The 25,123-nt window shown below is 46.2% G+C and overlaps 2 protein-coding genes across 2 annotated transcripts in view; both read right to left on the reverse strand.

Annotated features, from left to right (window-relative positions):
- LOC146189236 (multiple inositol polyphosphate phosphatase 1-like) overlaps positions 1-25,123 on the reverse strand; it is a 74,159-nt gene that overhangs the window by 42,311 nt on the left and 6,725 nt on the right. The window contains exon 2 of the mRNA XM_084604133.1: positions 17,494-17,580. Within this exon, the coding sequence (XP_084460259.1) occupies positions 17,494-17,523 (30 nt within the window). The 5' untranslated portion in view covers positions 17,524-17,580. The remainder of the gene's footprint in view (positions 1-17,493; positions 17,581-25,123) is intronic.
- On the reverse strand, positions 988-5,738 carry LOC146189237 (alpha-(1,3)-fucosyltransferase C-like). Its single transcript, XM_084604131.1, has one exon. The coding sequence runs from the start codon at positions 5,214-5,216 to the stop codon at positions 4,122-4,124; it is 1,095 nt and encodes a 364-aa protein (XP_084460257.1). The 5' UTR covers positions 5,217-5,738; the 3' UTR covers positions 988-4,121.

Consider the following 25,123-nt stretch of genomic DNA (forward strand, 5'->3'; position numbering starts at 1 on the left):
GCTTGCTGTGTGCTAAAGAGCTTTGTTTGTGGGGTTCGTTAGTGAGCACACTTGTTTATTTAAGTGAACGAATCGCGGTAATCCTGTAGGGAAAAAGAGGACACCTTTGCTTCAATACTATGCTTCGATTTCGGCCATCGTTGTCTCCCTTACTCCCCCCCCCCCCGTCTTTAGTTATATGTTTGGTGGTATATAGCTCTATGATTGAACGGTCAGTTAGCCTATATACCTACAGGTGTGTTGTTGCGCTTGAACAATCGTTGTATTCAACCAGTGACGTCCTTCAGCTCCGCAACATGTACAGTCTTGGTCAAAAGTCCTGGAGCCAAAGGATTTGCATTTCATCCGCAAAATGGCGTCGTTACGCCATCATTAAAAGCCAAGTCGCATTTAAAATGTCATGTTGTTTCGCACAGTGCCGTATAACTTTTTGCGGCTCTTTAGTCTTTAATGGCGCAGTCAAAGCTTCGCTTTCAGGAAAATCCTTTGGCTTCAGGACTTTTTACCAAGACTGTACGTACACTCCAATTGAAGCCGTCGTGTCCATGGTGCTTGGCTTCAGTACCAGAAACCCAGAAGCTGTTAGTAGTAGTAGTATGGGGTTATTTATTATTAAATATAAAAAAAGAAGGAAAATATAATTGCCAGCCCCGGCACCTGATATCTGAAACACCTTAACTATGGCGGCGGAAAGATAAGGGATAGTGAGGGAGTGGCAGAGGAAATCAAAGAGGTGAGCGACAGGGAGAAAGGACAGGGTATGTAGTTGTTATTTTGGTAATGCAGAATTTCGACGTAATCAGACTTTGACGAGCATTTCTAGATTACTTCAAGGAAAAATAAGGACATGGCCGCATTTGCAGACCGATCTCGGGGCAACCCAGCCTCTGAAAAAGGTGAAAGCGATCCCCTTCCCCTCATAGAGCACCTCAGTGCTGCCTCAAGGTTCGACCCATTAAATGCAGAAATAAAGATGTAAAAATGGCTTCATTCTTTCTCCCTTTATCTAGAAGGCTGTAGCGTTGAAAGCGGGCAAAGTAGAGGAGCGCAACAAAGAACAAACATAATGGAAGTAATGGAGGACAGCGCATACAAGCGGCACCTGGAAAAATGAAGTACAAAAAAAAAATGCAACATACCTACCGCACGAAATTACAAGGGAAACAAACTTCGCATTGCCATTGGCAAGCTGTGGGAAAAACAAAATCATTTGGGGACCTTTCCGAGGAAGCAACTTTGTGTATAATTCACTGTATACAGTAGCGGGGATTATCATCTTTGGCGGTGTACCTTAGTCTGCGCAGTTTTGTAGCGTGTTGTTGTAATTCTGTAGGGTAGCGTGCTTTGTGTGTCGTCCTTTTTTACTTTCTTTTTTTACATGTAGCCATGGTATTTTATAGATTTAGTTTTTTTTCCAGACCTTTTTCTTTCGCGCCAAGCATGACAGCCGAGCGACTCAAGTTCAGCCTGCATGATAGCCCCACTCGTTTCTATGCAGGTCCATCCTGTACAGAAAACCGTTATATTCATTCCTGTGTATACATTTCAAACAGTATTTATTAATACGGAGGCGTGTGCCGAGGAAAGAAATTCGTCCGAGGAGAACTTGGGTCTCTTCTGCCGCACCGTACCTCTAACCTGATGCACGTCAAAACGAAAACAAAGAGGCATGCAAAGTGCACAGCCGTAAAACGCCGAAACCGAAACACACCAAAGCGGAACTGGCCACCTGTCACATCGCCAAGTATAGGTTTTCTTTGGGTTCCAGCATTCAGGCTGTCTATTTACAGCCTTATTCGCGTGATAAAGAAACACTAGTTGTTAAGAAATAAAATCTACTTTGAATTCAGGCGCGTAACCTTATAGCATGCTTGTCAAATTCAAAGATCCTTTGCCGCCATGGTACATGCACTTCCGGGCAGTGGCTATGGCGACGATACCAACATTCCACTTCTTGCCCCTTTTATACCTTACAAGAGCTTTATTTTTTTTTTTTTTTACCAGAAAGGGTGTTCTTTTCGTTATTCGTAGCTGCTATGCTTTCTATACAAGACAGGTTAATTTTCTCTTCAGTTTCTGTTTAATTACTTCCAGGTTATCTAAATTATTCCGGAGAATTCTAAACCTCTTTCTCTCCTTCTCCTTTCACTCCTCCTGCATTCATCCTCGTTTTCTTTCTTCACAACCAATTTGTTGAAAATATCACCTAGAAACGGCGTTTTCTGAGACATAAAAACGCACATATAAACAGTCATGTGTCCCCGCAGTGGGGCAGCTTATATTAATGGCAAAATTACAAAGCAGCTTTTCTTTTCTCTTAACAAGAGCGTTCCCAACAAAAATGGCAGACAGAGAAGAACGTCGTGCCTCCTTTTGCTAATTATTTTATGTCTTCAATTACCTTTTGCCTCTTTTCATAAAAAAAGAAAAACATTAATCAGTTCTGTTTCGCTCATCTAAGATTACGTTTCTGTTTCATGATCCTATGAGATTTTGCTACGTAGTTTGACTTCTTTATCAGCAGCGCATATACTCCGTTTCATACATCAGGTGCAACGCAGCGAAAACTGCGCAAGTAGTCCGCAAAAAAAAAAAAAAAAAAGAAAGGAGGCGTACCACTACGCGCTCGTTTTGTGGCCGAGTTGTTCACGCGGAAAAGGGCTCTATTCCGAGAATACATGTTTGCAATAACTTGCTTCGCATGCCTAAGCATCTTCGCAGTGCTGATCTCATAGAAAAAATGCGCACGGAAGAACCATTTTCTCAAAAAAGAGATGCGCAGCGCGGAGAGCACAGCCAGCGCCATCTAGTGGCACAGCTGGCATGGTTGCGGGGACGCGAAAACGCGACACGAACGAAAACGACATAAGAAACTTAAAAATTTACCGAATTCGATCCTTTTTCCCTAAAAAAGGTGCTCTTTATGAATTTGATGGCAAATGTAAGATGTATTAAGCTTGCAGACAAAATAACTATGATTTCTTCTCGTCAAGACCAGGCCCTATTTTTCATTGCGGATGCGGAGAGCGCAAACAAGAGCTGTAGCTTTGACAGTGTTGCACTTGATGTATGAAACGGAGTATAAGTGAAATGGCGGTAGTGCGATCTCGCAAAATTTTGCCTTGGGTGCATGGTTTGTGAAGCGTCCGCGAAAAAAAAAGCAAGAAAGAACTCACCGCAGTCAGAGCCGAAAGCGAAATGTGAATCAATTGCTGCGCGTACCTGCCCCGTTTGCTTGGCGATTCCCTATGGGGCTCAGACATGCCGCGTAGGTTCACAGCCAATCTATGTCGTCTTCGTCAACTTTCATGCGTATCATTTCTCGAAAACGCTTTGGCGGAAATTTAAATTCGAAGCTTCATCCACCTTGAGGCCTACGGCATAGCGGGAAGGTAGAAAAAAGTTAATTAATTATACTAAAATTAAGCTAAACGTCGAAATTATGGCCCATGCATTTTCAGTAGGCGGGAACTAAAGCCCCATTCATCGATTTAACTAACAGGTGCTTGACTAATCTTCACCTGAAATAAACCAAAACACGACACTTTGGAGCAGCGAGTTGGTTCCTAATTAATGGAGCCTCTAACAGATCAGTTTGATAGTCACTGCATTGGACCACTCGCAGCAACGGGATATCCTGCGCCTTTATGGGTCAGTCTGTTGCGTTGCGTCTTCAGGGACTTCAACCCTTATCTGTGAGTAATGGATCCAGAACACACTGCTACCACATTGCACTATTAAGGTGCGTTAAGCGGCTCCAAAATTTTATGCTGCACTAGAACTGAGGCCCATTATTGCCGATTATTTTCTGAAGCCTGCCTGATATTCGAAATTGAGCATCGAACTGAAACCGAAGTGCTAGCGGGCATATACACGCAAAATCGCCTGTCTTTTTTTTTTTGTATTACACGCAACATGAAACTCCTTGCTTGGTACATCGTTTACACTCCCTTTCAGCACACGTCCCCATCACACGTCACCATCACAAACTTTCTATTGGCTAATCCTGAAATCCCACTGATCTATAGTTTCGTTAGACATCACAGAACAAAATATAGCTCTATAGTTTGTGCACTACTGCAAACCTCCGACCCTTCCGCGATGTAAGTCACGAAACAGGGTCACGAGAGGACCTGCTCCCAGCTGGAGCACTGGGCGTCCTCCAGAAACCACTCCAAGAATCGGCCGTAGGTGAACTTGCGGTTGGAGGCCACGTCATCGTGCAACTTCGCGCAGAGTTTGCAGGCCGCATTCTCGTACTTCAGCTCGGAGTGTTCTTTCCACAGGAAGTACGACTCGTACCAGTCCGGCTTGGCAGCAACATTGGCCAGATACTCTCCGAGCCTCTCTGGAGAGTCGAATTGCAGGGCGTCGACGTAGGAGTCTGGAGGAGCGAGGCGCGAGTAGTTAGCTCCTCCCATCACTACGGGCACGATGTCGAACAGTAGGGGTCTGTAGAACTTCTCGGTGACATAATCACGGCAGATGGAGTTCTCGAAGGACAGGTAGAAGCTGTAGTTGCGTGCCGCTTCCCTGAGACAAACATCCGAGGCCTTCGGCTGACAGACCAAGTCTCCGCACTTGCCGAACACGTCCACACCGATCACTTGACGGAGTCGTGCCACGTAGGTCTCCCGCCTGCTGTCTGTTTCGCAATGAGAGACCATCCAGACGGCTATCGCTTTTCGCTTGGGCGTCTCCTGATGCCTCGAACCTATCTCACCAGTGACCCACGGATTATTAGGAGTCTTTGGTTTAAATTTTTTTCTCTTTCTCCTTGGATGGAATGCATACCCATAGCGAGTGGTGACTTCAGAGTCGGTCCGGTACGTCATGGTCATGTTGAATAGTCCGTCCAGCTTTCGGAGAACATGCACCGGCGTAGCCGTTGGGGGCTCGAGGCTGAAGAAGATCCAGCGCTGGTCTTCCCGTCGTCGTGTGGGCATGTCGTCCAGCTGAATGTCCTTGCCGTGGAAGAGCACGGCGCTGCTGGAGTCCAGGTAGCCGCGTTTCCGAGTAAACATACAGGCGTAAGGACAGGCCACGTCGACCACGTCCTCTTTGAAGTAAGGGTACTCTTGTTTGCCGCACCAGGTCGTCCAGAGAAGCACTATAAGAGGTCGTTCTTTTTTTACTGCTCGGAGGATCATGCACGTGATGCAGATGACGACAGTGACCAGGAACGTCTTCAGGACGAACAACTTTCGCAACGCCATGGTGCAAGGAAGCTTCTTGGTAGCGATTCATGCGTCGAGGTGGAGACTGTGCACCACTGATGAAGTTCTGTCAGTAATCCGTCCCACTGCTTACACTGAAACACTTCTGAGAGCACTGAATAGGAGATTGACTGAATCAGGGGGCAGTGATTGAAATTTGAATATTCACTTCCAAGAAACCTGCAGTTGATCGAAAAAATACTTTTTTTTTTATACGCTCACACCAAGTACAGTGTACCTGGTATACACTTTGATGTCATTATTCCACAGGTTGCTACACTGCTCAACACTTACACGTTTCTGTCCTTCTTCTATTCTTGTCCAGAATTCCAGGCACATGGAGTCAAAGACACTAAAGCTGTTGGCGCTCTCTTCAAGGCACTTCAAATGAGGACTTTACAAACATAAGCACAGCTTCCCGAGTTTGAAAACGGCACAATGAAGCACGAATATGCTTTCCAAGAACACGTGCTGCCCCATGTTTCGTCGCAACTGCCTGACACACACTGCAGACCTACAAGCACCACTTAGCACGGAGGCCTTAGAAAACTTGGCGGCTCGGAAGCCTGATAAGATCCTTCCTCGAACCGGAAGGCCTTCCGGAAGTTCTTATTGAGGTTTCGAGGGGCGGATGTTGGGCTCGACCCCAGAATTCTTGCTGACAAGAGCGATAGGAAAGTTTGATCGAACGCGCATTTTAGTGCATTTGCAGTATAACAACATTCCTAGCGAAAAGGCCGTGTTGTCTGGGGATAACGGCTCGGAGCATAGACTAAAAATAAAGCACTTTACGGCTGTGATCATTGGTTTCGAACCGGGTGCAGCGCGAACAGATCAGCTTTACTGACCATCTTAATAATAATAATTGGATGGATTTATTGAAAGGAAAAGGCAGAGAGGTTGGCCCGAATAATTCAAATCTGGCCTGCTACTCTGCACTGGGGAAGGGGAAGGAGAGAAGAAAGAAGGTCATGATGGGTGACGATGTGGGAGAAGGCATATGAAATATATATACAGACACAGCAGCTTGCTTTACAAACGTGAATCAAGTCCGCTGGCGCTCAAATAACGGCAAAGAGCGCGCACTGCCTGGACGCCCTTCCCCTTGTCCTGCCAAGCGCCCAGCAGCAGTTCCTCCGACAGAGGCCTCTTGTCTAAACGCTTCAAGGAAGCAGCTAGCACATTTCTTTCGTTCGCATACTCTGGGCACACCAATAATACATGGTCCACAGTCTCTGGGATGCCACAAGTTAAACATTCCGGTGAGTCCAGCTGTCCAATTAAGTGTAAGTATTTGCGCGTGAAAGCCACGTTTAAACGAAGTCGATGTATCAAGCATGTCTGATGACGCGGAATATCACGCGGAACATAAAATTTAAATGTTCGATCAAGCCTTCTTAGACGGATGTGTCGGGCGTCTGGTTGAGCCCAGTAAGCTGCTGTAGCAATATTCATATAACTCTTTAGAAGACACGTCGTATCCGCTCTTGAAAAAGGCACAGCTGTTTGGAAGCCATTGATGAGTGCGCTTTTCGCTTCAACATCGGCCTGCTCATTCCCATGGAGGCCGCAGTGGGCAGGAATCCATTGAAACATTATCGTGTGGCCTTGCAGCTGGGCAGATGTGATGAGATCCATAATGTTTAGTGCCAGGGACTGATAGGCAGTGTGGCGTAAGAAGTTTTCCAAAATTTGTAATGCAGTCTTCGAGTCCGTGAATATACACCATTTTTGAGGTGGTTCCCCACATATATAGCGAATAGATTCTCGAATGGCTACAAGTTCGGCAGCGGTTGATGTAGAGGTATGTCCCAAAAGGAAATGCAGAGTCGTTTTCCGAGCTGGTATGACCACAGCTGCAGCGGATGCCTGTGCTGACACAGATCCATCAGTGTATATGTGAATATAACTGGGATATTCTGACCAGATGTGTGCCAGAGTAAGTTGTTTGAGTCCACTAATTGGCACCATTGATTTCTTTAGTATTCCGGGAACACGAAGGTGCACAAAAGGTTTATCCATCGTCCATGGTGGTTGGGTGGGATGATATGGGAGGGCATATCCTGTCGGTACTTGCGACTGATGGCAGCGGAGTGCAGTTGTAAAACTGCAGTCCGGCCTCTCATCCAGAATCTTGCTGAGTGGGTGAAAACGGTGTCTTGTAAGTGCTCGTAAATATACACGAAGTGGTTCGTGTGACAAGTATATGGACATTGGGCGAGCGTGTGCCTCTTCAATTGTGCCTTTGTTAGAGGTGCATCTGGGCAGTCCAAGGCATATTTTCAGTGCCTGCGCTTGCACGCTCTCTAAAGTCCGCAAGCAGGAAATGCTCATACTAGAGAGTACTGGGAGACTGTACCGGATGTAGCCAACAAACAGAGCCTCGTAAAGGCGTATTAAGGAGCGCTCAGTTGGACCCCATTTGATGCCAGCTATGTAACGAAGTACATGGCAAAAATTAATTAGCCTCTTCTTCACCATAGCAATATGTTTCGACCAGGATAGTCGGTGGTCAATAATTACTCCCAAGAATCTGTGCCTGGAGACGTATGGTATTACGACTCCATGAAGGGTAATCGGGTAGCGGCTGACACATTTTCCCGTAAACGCGATCACTGCACACTTTTCTGCCGCTAAAAATAAACCTTGACGCCGTAAGTACATCGATGTTAATGACACAGCTCGTTGCAGTCTCGCACGTAGTTGTGGGCGCGTCGAACCAGAGGCCCAGATGCAGATGTCGTCAGCATATGCACTTATGTGGATGTTAGTTGGCAGTTCACTCACCAGGCCAATTAGCGCAACGTTAAATAAAGTTGGGCTGAGAACTCCTCCCTGTGGAACTCCACGACCGACCTGAAAGTGGGTAGTATCTCCTTCAGGCGTAGTCATGTAAACAGAACGGCCGCTGAGATAGCTTACAATCCACAAGTACAGCCGGCCACCAACTCCCACGTCGTCAAGTCCATCAAGAATAGCTTCATGGAGGACGTTGTCGTAAGCTCCCTTTATATCTAAAAATGCAGCAGCTACTAGTCGACGGTGACGCTTTTCGTGTTCTACTGTCGCCACAAGGTCGATGACGCTGTCAATGGAAGAGCGTCCGCGGCGAAATCCAGTCATCATATTAGGATAAAGATCATTACTCTCTAGATACCACTCAAGTCTTGCCAGCACCATGCGCTCCATAACTTTTCCAACACAGCTTGCTAGGGCAACTGGCCGGTATGAGGTAAGTTCGAGAGGAGGCTTTCCAGGCTTCAAAAGAGCAACCAGGCGGCTAATTTTCCAGTGTTCAGGAACAGTACTAGAAACCCATATATCATTGAAATAATTAAGTAGTGCAGTTCTACCATCCTTGCCTAGGTTCGATAAGGTTGAATAAGTAATCCCGTCAGGACCAGGTGCAGATGAATGCCGACAAGAAGCAAGAGCGGCGTCTAATTCAGCTATTGTAAAGGGCACGTCGTATTGATCATTCGGCGAAGGTGGTGCAAAAACCTCTGAAATTGGTAACTGTGCCTGGTTTGTGCCCACAACCATTTTACAAAAATCTTCAGCTACGTCAACTTCATTGCGGCGTTGGTAAAGGGCCAGGGCACGAAAAGGGTGCCTTTCTCGCGGAGGTGTGCGCAAGCTTCTCGCAACATGCCAGATACGCGACAGGGGCTTACGGGGATCCAGTGATGAGCAGAACTGTCTCCAACGTTGTCGTCCTAACCTCTCCAGGTGACGCAAAACTTGACGTTTAGCTCGGCGAGAAAGTGCGAGATCTTGCGCGGATTTCGTTCTTCTGTACTTCCTTTCAGCCCGCCGACGGATCGCGCGAAGCCGCTCGAATTCCACGTCGATGCTGGACACTGACACCGGCACACTAACATAGCGAGTGTTCTCACTGAGAGAGGAAGTAATGAGTCCCTCTATTTGAGATGGTGACTGGAGGTCCACGCTGGAAGTCTCCACCGCTGCCCTAAAGGCGGGCCAGTCTGTGTATTGCACACGAGGTGAAGTGGCAGGTGCAAACCACTTGATGCATATGTACGTTGGTATATGATCACTCCCATGTGTTTCCACATCACTACACCAAGAAACGGAGGGATGGAGGTTTCTGGAAACAAACGCCACATCCAAGCAGCTGCTGTAGGTTGTTCCGCGTAGAAACGTCGGTGAGCCGTCGTTTATATTGACGAGATCTTGCGTATGCATAAAGTCTGCCAGGTCTCTTCCTCTATTGCTCATTATTGCACTACCCCACTGAGGGTGGTGAGCATTAAAGTCCCCCACAATAATACGAGGAGCTGCACAACACTGGATTGTTGAAAATAGATATGATTTGTCCAAGCCATCCCTCGGTGGAATATAAGCGCCAATTACAGAACATACTCGTCCTTTCAGGGTTAACGTCAAACAAATGTAGTGGTTCGTGTTGTGGGGCTGCAGAGCATGGCGGACGTGCGCAATGTCTTGGCGTACACATACCAGCACTTTGCTTGTTTCGTTTGCTTCTCTAGACCATAGCAGAACATATCCAGAAAGGCGGAAAGCAGCCGGCATGTTGGGCTCACAGATCACAATCACAGGAAAGCGGTACTTCTGTACCCGCTGTCGGAAGTCACTCAGCCGACCACGCAGGCCTCGGGCATTCCATTGCATCACAACACTGCGGCGCAAGTGCATCATCACAGAGGTGGGGTTAGTTTGTTGCGCCATTGTGAATTATTGCAATGCCGCCAAGAGCGGCTCAAATGCGTCCAAAAACTGAACAGCAAACTTTGCTGTTTGCGTGTTGATGCTGGAGAGCAGCACCCGCATTGAACGAACCAGCTGTTTCAGCATTTCTTTTACCTGCTGGCTGTCGGGGTTGTCGGAATTTTCAGTACGTGTGGCAACCAAACTGGGATTAGGCCTGGCGTTGGCCTTTGATGGTAGAGCTGGCCACTCAGCATCAGAGGCGGTAGGTAATACAACAGCCTCTGTCTGATCCTTGGCATGTGACACTGTCTGCGACATTACAGCAAGAGTACTCTTAGCGGGATTAGACTCAATCTGTTGTGGCACCTGAGCTGACGTTAACTCTGAAGTTGACTTATCCAGGCTAGGCTTGCCTTCCGATTCCTTGTGCCGGCGTCGGGAACGGTGCTTGCGACGACGAATAGACGCGGCCGCTTCTTGATGAGTCGAGTTATCTCTTACCATCTTTTTTAGTATACGTTTTTCATCCCGAATTTTAGGACAGTCCTTAGCCGTCGATTCATGGGCACCCGAGCAGTTAGAACACCTGACAGTCTCCGTCTCGCATGCGTCATGAGGATGCGTACCGCCGCATCGACGGCAGGATACCTCGTTTCGACAAACGGCGCTCACATGTCCGATCTTGTGGCATTTGTGGCACTGAACAGGTCTTGGAACATACATCCGAACTGGGTGCCTCACATAGCCCACTTTAACGTGGGATGGGAGGGATTCAGTTTCAAAGACTAATTTAACGCACTTTGAGCGGCCGAATCGATGAACATCCACAATGCGCGCCGTAGATTTGATCAGCGTGCAGAGATCGCTTTCACTTATCTCGGGGTCAACGTCGCTGATTACACCTGCAGTAGTCTTTTTCCCATGTGCAAGGAAGGAACGGACCGGCATGTTGCCTAGCGCACCAATTCCTTTCAGCTTGTCCACTGTTGCCTGGGATTTGACATCCACGGTCAGGACATTCTTCAGGAGAAGAAGAAGAAGTGGAGGTTTCCGAACGTCTGAAGCTAGCGCTCTTCCACTTTTCTGGATTTTATATCGCTGTGAGCTATTTGTGATCTCGACATCCTTCGGGATGGCGGGCGCACGACCCCTGCGCCCACCCGCCACCATCGAACAGGCTACAGCGTACTCGACGGGTCACCTTGACGTCGCGGACGTGGAGCTTCCAGACTCGACAGATGACTCCACCGTGACAGAGATGGATTCCGACAACAGCTACACGCCTGTCCAGTCGCGCCGCCTGAAAAGAAAGCTGCGCCGAACATCAGTAATGAGTGAGACACCAAAGAAGAACGCTGAAAAGCAAGGGATCTTCTCCGTGGCCTTCGTACCAACAACGGAAACGGCGAATCTGAATGTGATAAACAGACAGCACCTGACGCAGTTTTTCGACCAGCTGGTTCCCGGTGAAGTTGACGAAGTCAGAATTAATAATAATAATCTTTATTTCCTTTAATATAAGGAACGAAACTTGGGAAGAAAGGGAAAGAAGAGATCTTGTCGTTCACCAAATACCAGATGGCATATACCACACAGGGGGATCGGCCAAAAATTGGGGTGCAGAGAGAATTGTTTAGACGTGTATATACGCGCCCGAAAATATGGCCATGAAGGGAGAGGGAAAATAAAACCAAAAATGCGAAGTTGAAATAAAATTGAAAAATCATACTGCACACGGCAAATTGACACTGTGGTATTTGAAGCCAAATAATATGATAAAATTAGCGAGGCAGACGATTAGATTCCAGTAAGAAGTCTTTGAATGGCCGTAAAACCGGACCTGTGGCTGTACCCAAGTATGACGGCTCTAAGCGACCATAAGATTGAGCTGCTTAACAGATTGCATGCTTAATAAGATACGTGTAAGCCTCGCTGCTGTGATATAGGCTGCAAATGGCCGGGAGGATAAGATAACACAGGACCATTGAGGGACGCCTTTGGTAATTTTATTTATCATCACACTGCTGTGACCCGGTATTCATACCATGTCTACCAGGATCAAATGTGGAGGGAGCAGTGAGAAGAAGGTGTTTAGGATTGGAGAATCCGCAGTCGAAGCAACGGACGAGCGCAAAGAGAGTGATAGCCACTGCAGAGAAAGAGGGGTCTAGCTTTCGTAGGGCAAGACCCACGGCCGTAAACCCTGGTTGAAATATTCAGGTGAAATCGGGCAAACGTAGAGAAAAAGACCAATCGAGAAGTGGACAATATATTCCCACACCTGCCTTTTCGTTACTCTGAGAGACGTCGGTTGCAATGGTTAGGCTAATACGAAGGCGCCTTAAATGATCTTCTGATAATTCATTTAGAATACGGAGTGACAAATATCTAGCATTATTCAGGAAAATTTCTTCACACATTTTCAAAGGAATATCCACTTATTGGCGCCGGAAGAAGTTTATGAAAGGGTACAATTAAAGGCTGAAGCAAATTTTGCACTAGTATTACCGGCGAAGTATGAAACCATAAGCCTGTGGACTCCAAAAAAAAAAAAAAGGAAAAAAAAAGGAGGTCGGTTGGCAACAGAAAACGAACAGAGAGCAGTGCAAATGTTTTTTTTTTTTTTTTCAGGTATTCTTAGGGTAAGTTTGAACAGTTAGAGATTGAAATCTAGATAAAAAATGTGGAATTCGGACTTCGAGGTAAAACACGTCAACTTTCACCACCCCAAGGCACAACCGAAGAGCGTCCCGCTCAAAAAAAAAACAACAAAAAAACAAAAAGGAGTTGGAAAGTTTTGTCAGCATGCAACGAGACAAAAACACATCCGAATTGTAAAATCGGTCGGGCATGCATAGCATTAACCACTAAAAGCGCATCTCTCGGCATTCCGGACCAGGGATGACTCAATCTGGGCAAGATTCCGCCTGCAAAAGCCCCTTTTGGGGTGATATGGCCAATGTGAGACCGCCATGTACGATGTCGCCAAGGTATTTAAATGACTTAACTTGAGGAATCATAATTTGTTGCTGATATGTTAGTGACAGGTGGCACGATCTTATATTTGAAAAAAAAAAAAAAATCACATAACCATCTAAACAATTCGAAAGAGAGTTCAGGTACGATTACAGGTGGACATAGAGGGATCGGATGTCAGATCGCAATGTTGTTCACCTGGAGATAAATGGGGACCAGTTAATTATTCGGAATTGACCACTGATGGTGCTATGTTCGCTTGTTTCCTCATTACTTATGCTTCTCTTCATGCTGTTCGAAACATGATGCTCAAACAATTAACCAATTAAAATGTTTTGGCAGTGCATCAGATAGCTGCGCCATCACTGCTGCTTTAACACGATAGCGTCAAAAGATATATTCCCCAGATATATTCCCGACGTCATCGTTGTTGGAATCGCCATCTGAAGTCGGCGTTGTTAGGAATGATTGTTAAAACGTTTATTTGGGGCCTACAGTAAGAACGCGCGCTCCGGACGGGGCCTACGTCGTCCTCTGGGCACCGGCCGCGTGGCTGGGTCCCCGCTCGCCGTGGCCGGCTCGCTGGTTCCCTGCCGGGCCAGCGCCTTAATGACCTGCTGGACGGCCCAGAGTTGTTCCTTTTGATTGTCGCTCCCTGCGGCTGCTTCCACTCCAGTCGCGGCGGAATCCTCTCAGACTTAGCTTCTTCCTGGTACTTGTTGAAATTCGTTGTTAGGAAAAAAAATTCATGAACATGGGTTTTGCAGGCGGTAGTTGGCAGATGGCTTAGCCGAGCCCTGATTGGTTGATGTATTGTGTGACGTCACGAGTGCACGTGGGTTGGCAGGCGCTGCAAGATCGTGCTTCGCCTTAGAGATGGGAGGGTGTAATTAGAATCTATAGGACCTTCGGACAGCCGCTTGGACGCGCTGCCCGTATAGATCATGTAGGCACGTCAGTACGGCTACGTTTAAACGGGCGTGTATATCAGTGTGGGGAGGATTTTTTCAAATAAAATAATGCGGTATCTTGCGACCGCATGATAATTAGTACATGTGGGGTATTAGGGACGCAAATAAAATGTCCATAAGTCCACTTGTCACAGCATTGTCTCGGCTTGCGAACTGAGGCTGCCCCTCTACCCTTGTTCAGTGCTATTTGATATTTGGACCACTAGAGTGCGATGAGGTGAAAACATGTGTTTGAAACGCCGCTGATTCCTGCTGCACTGTCGAGGAAGCGACAAATGAAAAGCGCAGCACGGATGCCCGGATGTGACGTCATTATGACGTCAGTTCTGTTTATTATACGTGGCCGGATGTAACGTCACCCTCCGGTCATGACGTTGTGTCCGCTTATGGCCGATGACGTTTCCAGATGATGACGTCACAATCTCGCGGTATCCCACGGAATGTCGTGAAGAAGTGTGACGCTTCACGCGGATGGACATTCATGAGTCTATCAAGGGTTTCGGCTTAAGATATTACTGGTCAAGCGAGTAGCAGAGTGCATGGGTGCAAACAGGGAGTCACAAGGGGAGCTGGGGAACAGGAGCCATTATCGTTGTTGTGGTTTGGTTTGGTTTGGTCTGTGGGGTTTAACGCCCCAAAGCGACTCAGGCTATGAGAGACGCCGCGGTGGAGGACTCCGGAAAGTTTGACCACCTGGGGTTCTTTAACGTGCACTGACATCGCACAGCACACGGGCGCCGTGCTTTTCGCCTCCAGCGAAAAGCGTCCGCCGAGGCCGGGTGCGATCCCACATCCTTGGACACAGTAGTCGAGCGCCCTGACCACTGAGTCTTTGCCTAAAGGCGGAGTGGAGCTTGAGTATGTCCGCATATTTTTTCTTTACTGGATGGGATTATAGACGAAAAGGACCATCTCAAGCGCACTGGTATTTCAAATCTTCGGGCCTAAACAGTACAACCTTCCATACCGCAGCACTCTATCCTTTAACACAATATCAAAACTCCTATAGACACAAACCTGCATCAGAATACGTCAGCAAATCAGGAGATTACTCCAGCGCATCATACTCTGCCCGTATACCAAAGCGTGGTTTTGTCGGAACTGCCTTCGACGAGTGTGGTGTTTCGGCATGCCGTTTGATCACACGACTCTTCCAGAGACTCGACAGTCCGTGAACACAAAGAGATCAAAACACACAACAATTTTCGCTTAATAGGCAAATGTGTAATAGTGCATGATGTTATTTTGATTTTCCTTTTAAGCGCTTATTGTAATGTCCCAGAAGGGCGCAGAAAAAACGTAAGAAAAAACAACAACAACCGCGATCAATGATCTGGCGCGTTATATAGACTGCAATGCATCGCTCTTGTCACAGACATCTCCAAAGCGTGAAGCTATGCCATGACAGGATGCATCAATATGAGCAATCTAAAACAAACTTTGCAGAGTAGAATGAATGCACATTTGATTGACACGTTTCAAAACACTGATTTCAAGGAACTCCTGATAAAGCTGGGATCCAGTACAACCTTACTGGGAACAGAAATTCAATCCAAATCTGAATAACCTGCCTTCTGGAGAGGCTACAGAGGTAATTAAAAAAAAAGTGCAGAGTAAAGAAGTTGAAGATGTCAAAACTTTCCTTAAGGAATCTTCATAGGGACTTTTCACGTACCGCTCCTGTCGGCACGAATTATAGTAAGTCAAATAAGAACTTCGGAGCGTAATGGTTTGATTTGGTTTGTAGGGTTTAACGTTTCAAAGCGACTCAGGCTACGAGAAACGCCGTAGTGGAAGACTTCGGAAATTTCGACCTCTTGGTGTTCTTTAACGTGCACTGACATCGCACAGCCCACGGGCGCCTTGCTTTTCGCCTCCAAGTAAAAGCGGCCACCGAGGCCGGGATTCGATCCCGCGTCCTTGGGAACAGAAGTAGAGCGCCCTAACCACTGCACCACCACGACGGGGCCGGAGCGTTATGAGCACGGCTAATAATAATAAAAAATAATAACGAACTGAATAAGTGGGTAAGAGAAGTGAAGAAGGCCTATTCTACTAGTCTGAAGAGCTAAAAACACGTATTCGCGGCGCAAGGGCTCCAAAAGTATGTTGCGAATATTCTGTACGTGCATCACCTTCACTTCCTTTCTCGCACAAGGCAAGAAGTGGAGGACGTAGGCAAGTTTTTCCACCAAAAGAGCAAAAGGGAACGTATATGGAGAACGTAGGTACGGTTTTCGACAAAAAAGAAAAAAAAAATGTGCAGACTTCTGTCCTAGCATACAATGATAGTTTCCGACCCGTTCAAGCCCCGTGTTTGCCGCTTCATACACAATGCTTGTGAATCAAAGTAGGCTCCACCGTTGCAAACTTGATGCAGAGGAACCGTCGTGTACTGAACATCTCCTAATTTCTAGCCAGTGCCACTAAAATGGCTGCGCCTCGTGCCTAAAAGACGCAACCAAAATTTTTCGGATCTACCGAAATCAAGAGTCGCACGTGATACGTAACAAAGATTTTGAGTCAGATTTAAGTCTCATGTACTCTTTTTTTATTTTTCAAACAAAGAAAGCGACGTCGTCAGCGTACAATTACCCAGTGTGAAACAACGGATTGATACTGAGGCAGAGTGATTCAAGATGTAGAGCAAGCAACAGAAGCGACAGTGGACAACCTTGGCAAACAGATGACTTCAGAGGTGCAGCTCTGGTTAATTCCTGGCTAACAATTAGGCTTGTATAGTTTTTATAGCACAACCGAATGCGCCCATACTCCTTCTTCAAGCCTGGGACGAATCATGATGATGATCTTGTTGCTATCCCTTTGCATGGGAGGATGGGAGGGGGCGGTGGCACGCTTTGCGTTCTACCCGTTTACATAAACTTAAAGAAAAATCACAGGTTTGGAGAGGGCGCGTGGACACTGAACTCTTCTGTTCGCACCACGTGGTAGGTACCCTACTACTAGCATCCCCTGCCGGAACAAAATTGAGTTTCGCAGGCACTGCACGTGAGAATGAATGGGTGGGGAGCCTATGGGCACGTCTCCTCCATCATCTGCTCCAGCTCTGCGGGAGCCGTTTGAAGGCGGCTCTGCGACGTTTAAAAATGCCGGGGATGTCATGCGAACATCTGCTCTATGATGCTAAATGAGCGAAGGTTAAAAGATTCCTGCCATATTAATCAATTACGTTATAATGACAAATTAGTTCATTTCTATTTAAACTGAGCTCTTATAAGAGAGAAAAGGACAAGCGCCGTCGACATCAGTCATTATCGCAAACACACAAGGGGGATGCCAATGCAGATGTTTTTTTTTTTTTTTTTTTTTTTTTTTTTGCATGGACTTTTGATGTTTGGCAAGAGCGCGATTTACTTCCAGCCTCTGATCCCAGGTTTTGCGACATTGACTTCACGAGCTTCTACCAAGCACGTGAAACAGAGTCGCAAGTTGAGAACCCCAGGTTTCGGAGCCAAAATTACGTTTTTGTCCGCCCAGCAAACGACAAAACAGGTAATAGGTTATTCCGAAAGTTAGATTTACTTTTCCAAGACGTCTCTTCAACACGGCATCTACATGTATCTCATTATTTTTTCATTTTTAAGCTAAGAACTATGCAAATGCATTTAAGCACTTACCACGGCAAGTCGGATCCACTTCCAGTTCATAGCGGCAGCCTGTATCGGAGTCGAGCTTGTTTTCAGCCACTTCTCCCGATGCTGTTCCTGTAAAGGAGTACCGGAGTGGTTTTAATGTAAGGCCTCTTAGGACAGTTGCGAGCACTGAAATAAATTTGTTGGAGACAACGTCAGTGGTTAGAGTTTCCGCCCAGATAACAGCGTTTGAAGGGCGATAAGACTCACATTGTCCCACGCTGCTCTCAAGGTGCTCAAGTACGCCTCGGCGATATCTACATCAGCGATATCTTTAATAGTGCTAATTGTGATTGCTTTGTGGAGTATAGGGCTTTGACGTTGTAGCTTCGATTGATTTCTTTCCTAAATGAACCACGAGGTTTGGCATTTAGAATGATCAATTGTTTCGTCACAATGGATTCGTGTGGTTAACCTGAAAAGCGTAAGACTGAATATCGGTCAGCGAAGCTTGGAGAGTTCTAGCTGCAGGAACTAATATTTTTATTTTTTGACACACTTTAACCGCGCTCGTTCTAGCAGTGGCTACAGGCATTTTGTCGAATTTAACGCCAAGTTTTTGACCGATTACTAATAGATAGAGAGAACAGTAACCATTAGAGCAGAATGGAAGAGCTCGAAGGTTTTGACGGTTTACTTAAGTCGCTCGCATGATCTGCGTACCAGTGGTTTTAAACGTGGCAAATTTGAAATTTATGCATAAAATGCCAGTAAACTGAAACCTCGGTAATATTGTAGTGGTAAGAAAACGAGACACTTTAGAGAACAATACTCGATGAAGATGAGAAACACCGCAAAGCGAAAGTGATTAGCCGAGAACTGCAATTTTTGCAGAATGGAGCGATTCAGGCTGGCTTTGCTTGGCAATAAACCTTCAGCGATGACGATAAACTTGAAGGCCACCTCGTCCAGGGGCACAAAAAAAAAAAAAATCTTAAGAAGCTCCGTATTTTGTAATTTTCATAATTTTCGAGACATTCTTGATGTCTGGAGTGTTGCGGCATGTGGGATGAGACTGACAGCGTTGTTGGTACAAGCATCTGTCATTGCAGCCCATCGTGTCGCTCTACTGCGCCGACATTGCGCCGGGAGGACACACTTTCTTGGCCAACCTATTCGCTGGCCTGGAGCCATCACAGACGTAGAAGTACTCGGGAGTCGGGAGGGACTCTGCACTCCTGAGGCTGCAGATGCACTTGGTCTTTTTCGGTGTTTAATTTTCGCGCCGTAGCTTTTTAACGCAGCAATGTAATGCCTTGTTCTCCAGAAACTCCGGTTTCAGATTTGTGAGAGAAAAAAGAAGGGCAGGGCAGTATGCAAAATGAGGTGCCATAGTCGGCGACCGAAAGGGGACTTGCTGTAGAAAATAGCATGCGGAAAGTAAAACAAAGCCCAGCGCAAAAGTCACAACAGTCAAAAGTCAAAAAACAGTCAAAACACAGTAAAAAAGAAACAGTAAAAAAACAGTCAAAAGTCACACGTAAGTTACTGTACATGCAGTACAGAAACACTGGTATAATGAACTATCGTTCAAATAGAAAGATTAGGATGAAAACGTCTGGGATTACTAATAAAAAAAACTGTCCGTATATTTAGAGATAGCGCGCTAGCTACCAGTAATGATCTGGAGAAAATTAACGTCACAACATGAGATCCCACGTTATGGGCGAGCTGACAAGAGCTGCTATACTCGGGTAATGGAAGAGTGAGATAAATCTCGAATCATTCGGGACCCTTCCTGTCAGTCATGCTTACCCTAGGCCGCGCGGAAACATCCGTACGGTTTATTTTAGGCATCGCTTTATACGTATTTGTTGTGGTCTTTCACAAAATGCGTTAACTTGTGACTGTATGCTAATGAGTATTTATAAGATAAGAGACGCACAAAGCGAGTAGCAATGCGGATGTAGGCGAACGAGAGCTCGCAAGGGAAGTCGCAGACGGGTGCCAACTGCAAATTTTATTGCGAAAGAAATGATCAGACACCCAAAGCGAGACCTCAGGTGGCCGCAGCTACGCCGTGAAGAGGCGTAGTTACGGTCTCCTCATAAAAAAATCAGCCTGCCATGGCGTTTGAATTCACGTTACCCATAGGCAACGGAAAGGAGCTGCCAATTCGGGTCACACCTTTCATATGGGAGGGTGATATAGGAATCAGCCTGCCGGAACCGTTTGCATTCTAGTCACCCCTACGACATGCAGGTACAGTCTTTTCCAAAAGTGTAGAGGCCAGGGGGTCTGCTTCTGAGCCCCTTCGTGCTGCTTGTAAGGTATTTCCAGTGCTCCAAATCTCTTGATGGTAAGAAGATTTTTTTGCCCTAACCTGTCCGGTGGGAGGGACCTCCAGTAATGCTAAATCAGCGCTACTACATGGCTCAGAAGCAGAACCCCCGGGCTCTACGCCTTTGACAAAGGCTGTACATCCATACGGCTTGGTTGAAGCGTGACTTTATATATGGGTTGGTAGCTTACGCTCTTCTGTTATACCCGTAAAGGATGAGCTTCAGTGTCCCCAATAATGTAGCACCTTACACTGATAGGGCTGGATAGGGGAATAAAGCAGCAGGCAAAAGAAGCTTCCGCCGTTGCTTTCGCAGTTCAACTAATGTACACCATAGCTAAACCACGACTAATTTTTTTAAAATATCCAGTTACAATAATAATAATAATAATAATAATAATAATAATAATAATAATAATAATAATAATAATAATAATAATAATAATAATAATAATAATAATAATAATAATAATAATAATAATAATAATAATAATAATAATAATAATAATAATAATAATTTATTTTTCATTTACTACAAGGAAAGGAAAGGAGAAGCCGCTAAAAAGCTGCTTCGAAGAGCAGCTTGACGGGGCGGCTGCCCCTGTATATGACGGCATTTCACAGCAGAGAAAGTCACGCCCACACAGTGAATAAACAGTCAATGGAGAAATAATTAGACTACAAAAAAAGCACTAGGTAAATCAGGAAAAATACATGAAAATAAGTTTAATCTGTACACCATGCCGCCAGATTGAAATCGAATAATTAACTGCGTAAATAATATCTTACTGCTGATGGTGAGATTCCAAAGTATAGATAGTAGGACTATATAGCTGAACCAATCCCATGTCAACTTTCGCTCCAAGATGTGCATGCTACATTACACGGCTAGTATGTACAGCTCAAGAGTTACGCACTAACACTAATCTGTCTTGCCAGGCTTTAAGAGAGCTTTAGCGTTGCGTATACCGTCACCGCTCGCCGTGGCCGCGAGCTGCCAGACGCCAAAGGGGACGCGCAGATTGCATCAGGTATACAGTACGTGTACCTGGCTCGTTTGAGGCATGTACCATGCGCTCTGATGAGTGGAAGCTCCGGTAAGCGGTGACAGTATACGTTAGGCTAACGCTCTCTATTGTTTAATCAACATAACGTCACAGGTCGGCCACTTAATGATATATTTGAGAACATGAACAGTGACGTTTAGAACTCGGCACCGGGACCAGGTCATGTCATCCGACCAACTTATGCAAGTTGGACGACGATAGCGTCACCCAATAGACACGAAAGCACTCATTGAGAGAGTCGTGCAACTCGTTTGCTACAGGGTATGTTGCTGGGCGAGTTGGTTATTCATTGTCAGAGAAAGAACGCTATATAGCAGACGACGAACCAAGAAGAGGAGGACACACACACATGCGCTCATGTGTGTGTGTCCTCCTCTTCCCGGTCCGTCGTCTGCTATAGCGTTCTTTCTCTGTCGTTTGCTACATCATGTTCACGTTTGAAGGAGCCCCATAGTCGTTCGTATGAACGTCGCAATTGTCGTGGCAGTTGGTTTTAGAGCTTTGCGTCGGCCAACATGCCGAATTTGGTTGCTTGGATACAACGGGGAAATTGAATTTAATATGAGAGAGGCTACCAGACATTCACAAAATCAAACAACTCACAGAGCAGAGAAGTGCGGGAAATATAGCCAACCCGACAGTGTGTGGCCTTCATATAAGAAATCATGGATGTGATCAGATACTTGGATTGGGAACAGTTGGGAATAGATGTTAGAAGTAATACCCCAGTAGCCTGCGATCCACTGATGGTACCCGTCCGCTGATTAGCGCAAAGGATGAATTATAAAGCGTGATAAAAGTAGAAATGCAACGCAGAACGGTGAGTCTAGACGCTAATACGCAGAATAATGGAAGCGATGTTCAGATACCTTTGAAGAGAACAGTAGTTTACAGTAGGTAGAGAGGCTCTGAAACCAGTGAGGAAATACACGTTTACTTGGAGCAGGTAGTGGTCACGCACCACGAGAGCGGATGACAGGTGATAAGAGTGATAAGAAGGAGAAACTGGGGAGAGACATAAGCTCCTCCTATAAGAGTATGGCGCGGCAGTGCAAATGGCTTCTTTTTGCCGGATCCCCTTGGGAATCTACTTTCTCACGCCTAAGCTTTGTCAATCACTTAATCTGTAACACTTAATCTGCGCCTTTGTTATCTCTCACATACCCACCAGCGTAGAGTCGCAAGATGCAAAATTGTGTAAACGATGCCCGATATAAATACAAATCCTCGCTCTAACCAAGTCACTCTCTAACCGGATCACTTGGTCTGTCTTTCTCCGTATCTGTCCTCGTCCCTGTGGTGCCACAACAACATGAATACTTACCAACTTGCCCAGTTGTCTACTCTCGTTTAACCGAGTCACATGAATGCGCATGTTTGGCCTCGGATGTCTGACGCGGGATAAGAGAGTATCTGACGGCTCGATTCCCATCCCATCTTCTGTAAAGCTCTTGCCAATTCGGCCTGTCACGTGGTATTGTGACGTCACACAACCTGCCGATTAATCAATTCCCCGCCTTTTACCCACCATGAGTAGCATCTGCAAGAGCCATGACCACGAATTTTGCTCACAACACCGACGCCGACCCCGCGGACACCGGATTTTCAGGTGAACGAGGCCTTTGACGTCATCGCATGAAACCGACCGTTGTAGCGTTGAGAAACGTGAAGCGAACACAGTGAGTGAGGAAAAAAACGCGAGGTAATGACTTTCTAGTCGAAACCAAAAAGGAATGGTCATCGGCAGCACATTTATTGCGGAGACAGGATGAGCGATGATCGCTAAGGGTAACAGCCCGTGTTTCAAAGCATGGAAAGCGTAGCAACGGGTAGGGGTGGTTAGGTGCGTGGATGAGAAGAGGAAGTTTCCAAATATTAGGTGGCTGCAGGGGCGCAGGGCAGGGTTAATTTATTTATTTACCCTCAGGGCACGGGGACATTACAGAGGGGAGTGGGATGCATAAAAGTATATGAAAGTACAGCTAAGTTACAGAAAAAAATATAGTACAAGTACGCAAAAAACATGCGCAAAAAGAAAAGGGAAAACAAAACTTCGCAATGCAGTGGGGATAAGTAAAAACTATGTCCAGGAAGTAAAGGGCAAATAACATAGTAACAAGCATAGATACATTTAAAGAAAAACAATGGCTTTGCGAAATGCGTCGTTATCTGGTATACATGCGATATCATGAGGAAGGTGATTTCAATTGGCACAAGTTCTAGGTATGAATGAGTCATGGAAACATTTTGTGTGACTAGATGGAACTTCCCTGCAGAATGATTACGGTGCACGGTCATAACTACTTGAAGAAGTTTAACTAGGGTACGTTAAGCAAAATCTTTGAGCACAAAGAACACAAGTAAAGGCCGTCTTCATGAATAAGTGTTAAATATATGTAACTCTGATCGCATGAGCAGCGTACAGGGTGGCTTCGGGATTGTCTTCTTTGTGATGGTAGAGGCCATGATGCTACAAGTTGAGACTGCTCACTTTTACGGCATCAACCTTGCAAGGTTAGTGTTTTACATCTTCGCAGCTTGGCCAATATAATAGGCATTGGTTATCGGGATACGTTGCATACTACTATAAGGACTAGCATAGCAGCTAGTGAGAATTTGGAAGAATGTGAACAGGCATGCGGCCACTATCACTGTATTTTTTTAGGATGCTTAAAATAACACTATACAGATCCAATACCACAGCTATAGGCCTCTCGGAAAAAAGGCCCGAAGAGACGTGAATGCTGCTAGTATGTCAACATCATTAGCAGCAGCAGAGGAGCCTGACCATGTCCACTGACAGACAAAAAGAACAGCATTTGCGGGAGGTAATCGAGGAAGCCAAAAGAACGGAGGTGTAGAACCAGTGGCGTCGCGAGGGGGGTGCGGTCCGCACGGGATGCAGCGCTCAGGGTGGTGCAGCCTGGCTCTGAGAGGGAGGAGGAAGGGGGGGGGGGGGGGTGAAATGAATTGTTGTGGAAAGACACGAATAAGCGCGCATCGGTGCCACTGACTGGCAAGTGTGATCTTCTCGTAGAACGAATTATTCTGTTGTGAGTGGCTGAAAAACGCATGCCTTAGTTTAGGCCAGAGACTCCACGCCATTGAACGGGCTTGTGTACGTGCGTGTACCCTGCAAACACCAACATTAAACCGATACCCATCGCAAACACCTGCGCGAGAGCGTGTTAGAGGACACCCGCCAGCGGCCGCGCCGCCGCATCGCCTCTGTGTATATGCAGCCTCACTCTCGTTTCCCAAGCGAGGACTCACCAGCAGCCTTTTGTCTTTTTCATTTATCTCCTGCGCCTTTCTTGCTCCTCGGCCCAGTCACGCATGCCTCCCACTTTCAAAACGCCGAAAGGCACGGGATGCCTGTTGCTCAATGGAAGGGCAATTGGTCTGAACACCACGCGCCGACTAGAAAAAAAAAAAGTATTAATAATTCGATGGACCCCTTTAGCAAGGCCAGGTGCTTTAAAAGGGGAATTGAGAGTGAATGTACCCAATGGTGCTCACGCAGTGCATTATGCGGTTACCTCTATTTTCTCTGAAAAAGGCAAAGCCACTGTTAAAATTAGAAAGGGTTAAAAATATGAGCCTGGAGACGCCCACCGCATTTTTCAGAAAAATGGGCCTTTGATATGATGTTTTGCTGAATTACCAGTCGTTGGACGCGGTAGCTGCGTTAAAAAGCAAAAAAAAAAAAAAAAAAAAAGAAGTGCTACTTCACTCGCACTGCGTGTTTGAGTGCAGAACGAATTTGACTTTAAAGCAAACCTTCAGGACAGGTAGAAATTAGGAAGTTGCGATTCGGTGCTCAAAAGGCGGGCACGGTAAGTGGGGGGGGGGGGGGGGGGGGGTGCCGTGCCGCGCCCCCGCACCGGGTGCGGGTGACCCTAGCGACGCCACTGTGTAGCACCAGTGTGTTAGCAGGCCAGATGGGTAGAAAACAAACGAACTTTATCTTTTAAAAGTTGACTGACTAGTTTAATTTCTATAACTTCTTGTGTAACGTAACGTGGTTTGTATGCAGTGGCTGTGATGCATGTGTTTCTGTTAGGCGGATGTTATTAGAAACCTGCGTACCTTCTAAATTAACGATGTTCAAAGTCATTACTTGTCCATTGTCCCTTCGTTCTGCGCCGTTTACTTCTAGTTTCATTACACTGGGACGCATAATTAGTTCGTTCGGTGAAGCAGTGATCCCATTAAAATTGAAAGGAGCCTTCTCAGTCTCGCTACAAAGCGCAAAAGAATAATTTGC

This window comes from Amblyomma maculatum, chromosome 5 (genome assembly GCF_055883805.1).
Source record: "Amblyomma maculatum isolate TAMU_Amacu chromosome 5, ASM5588380v1, whole genome shotgun sequence".
NCBI lineage: Eukaryota > Metazoa > Arthropoda > Arachnida > Ixodida > Ixodidae > Amblyomma > Amblyomma maculatum.

Excerpts from the sequence above, each read along its gene's own strand:
- LOC146189237 (XM_084604131.1), bottom strand. The coding sequence starts at position 5,216 with ATGGCGTTGCGAAAGTTGTTCGTCCTGAAGACGTTCCTGGTCACTGTC.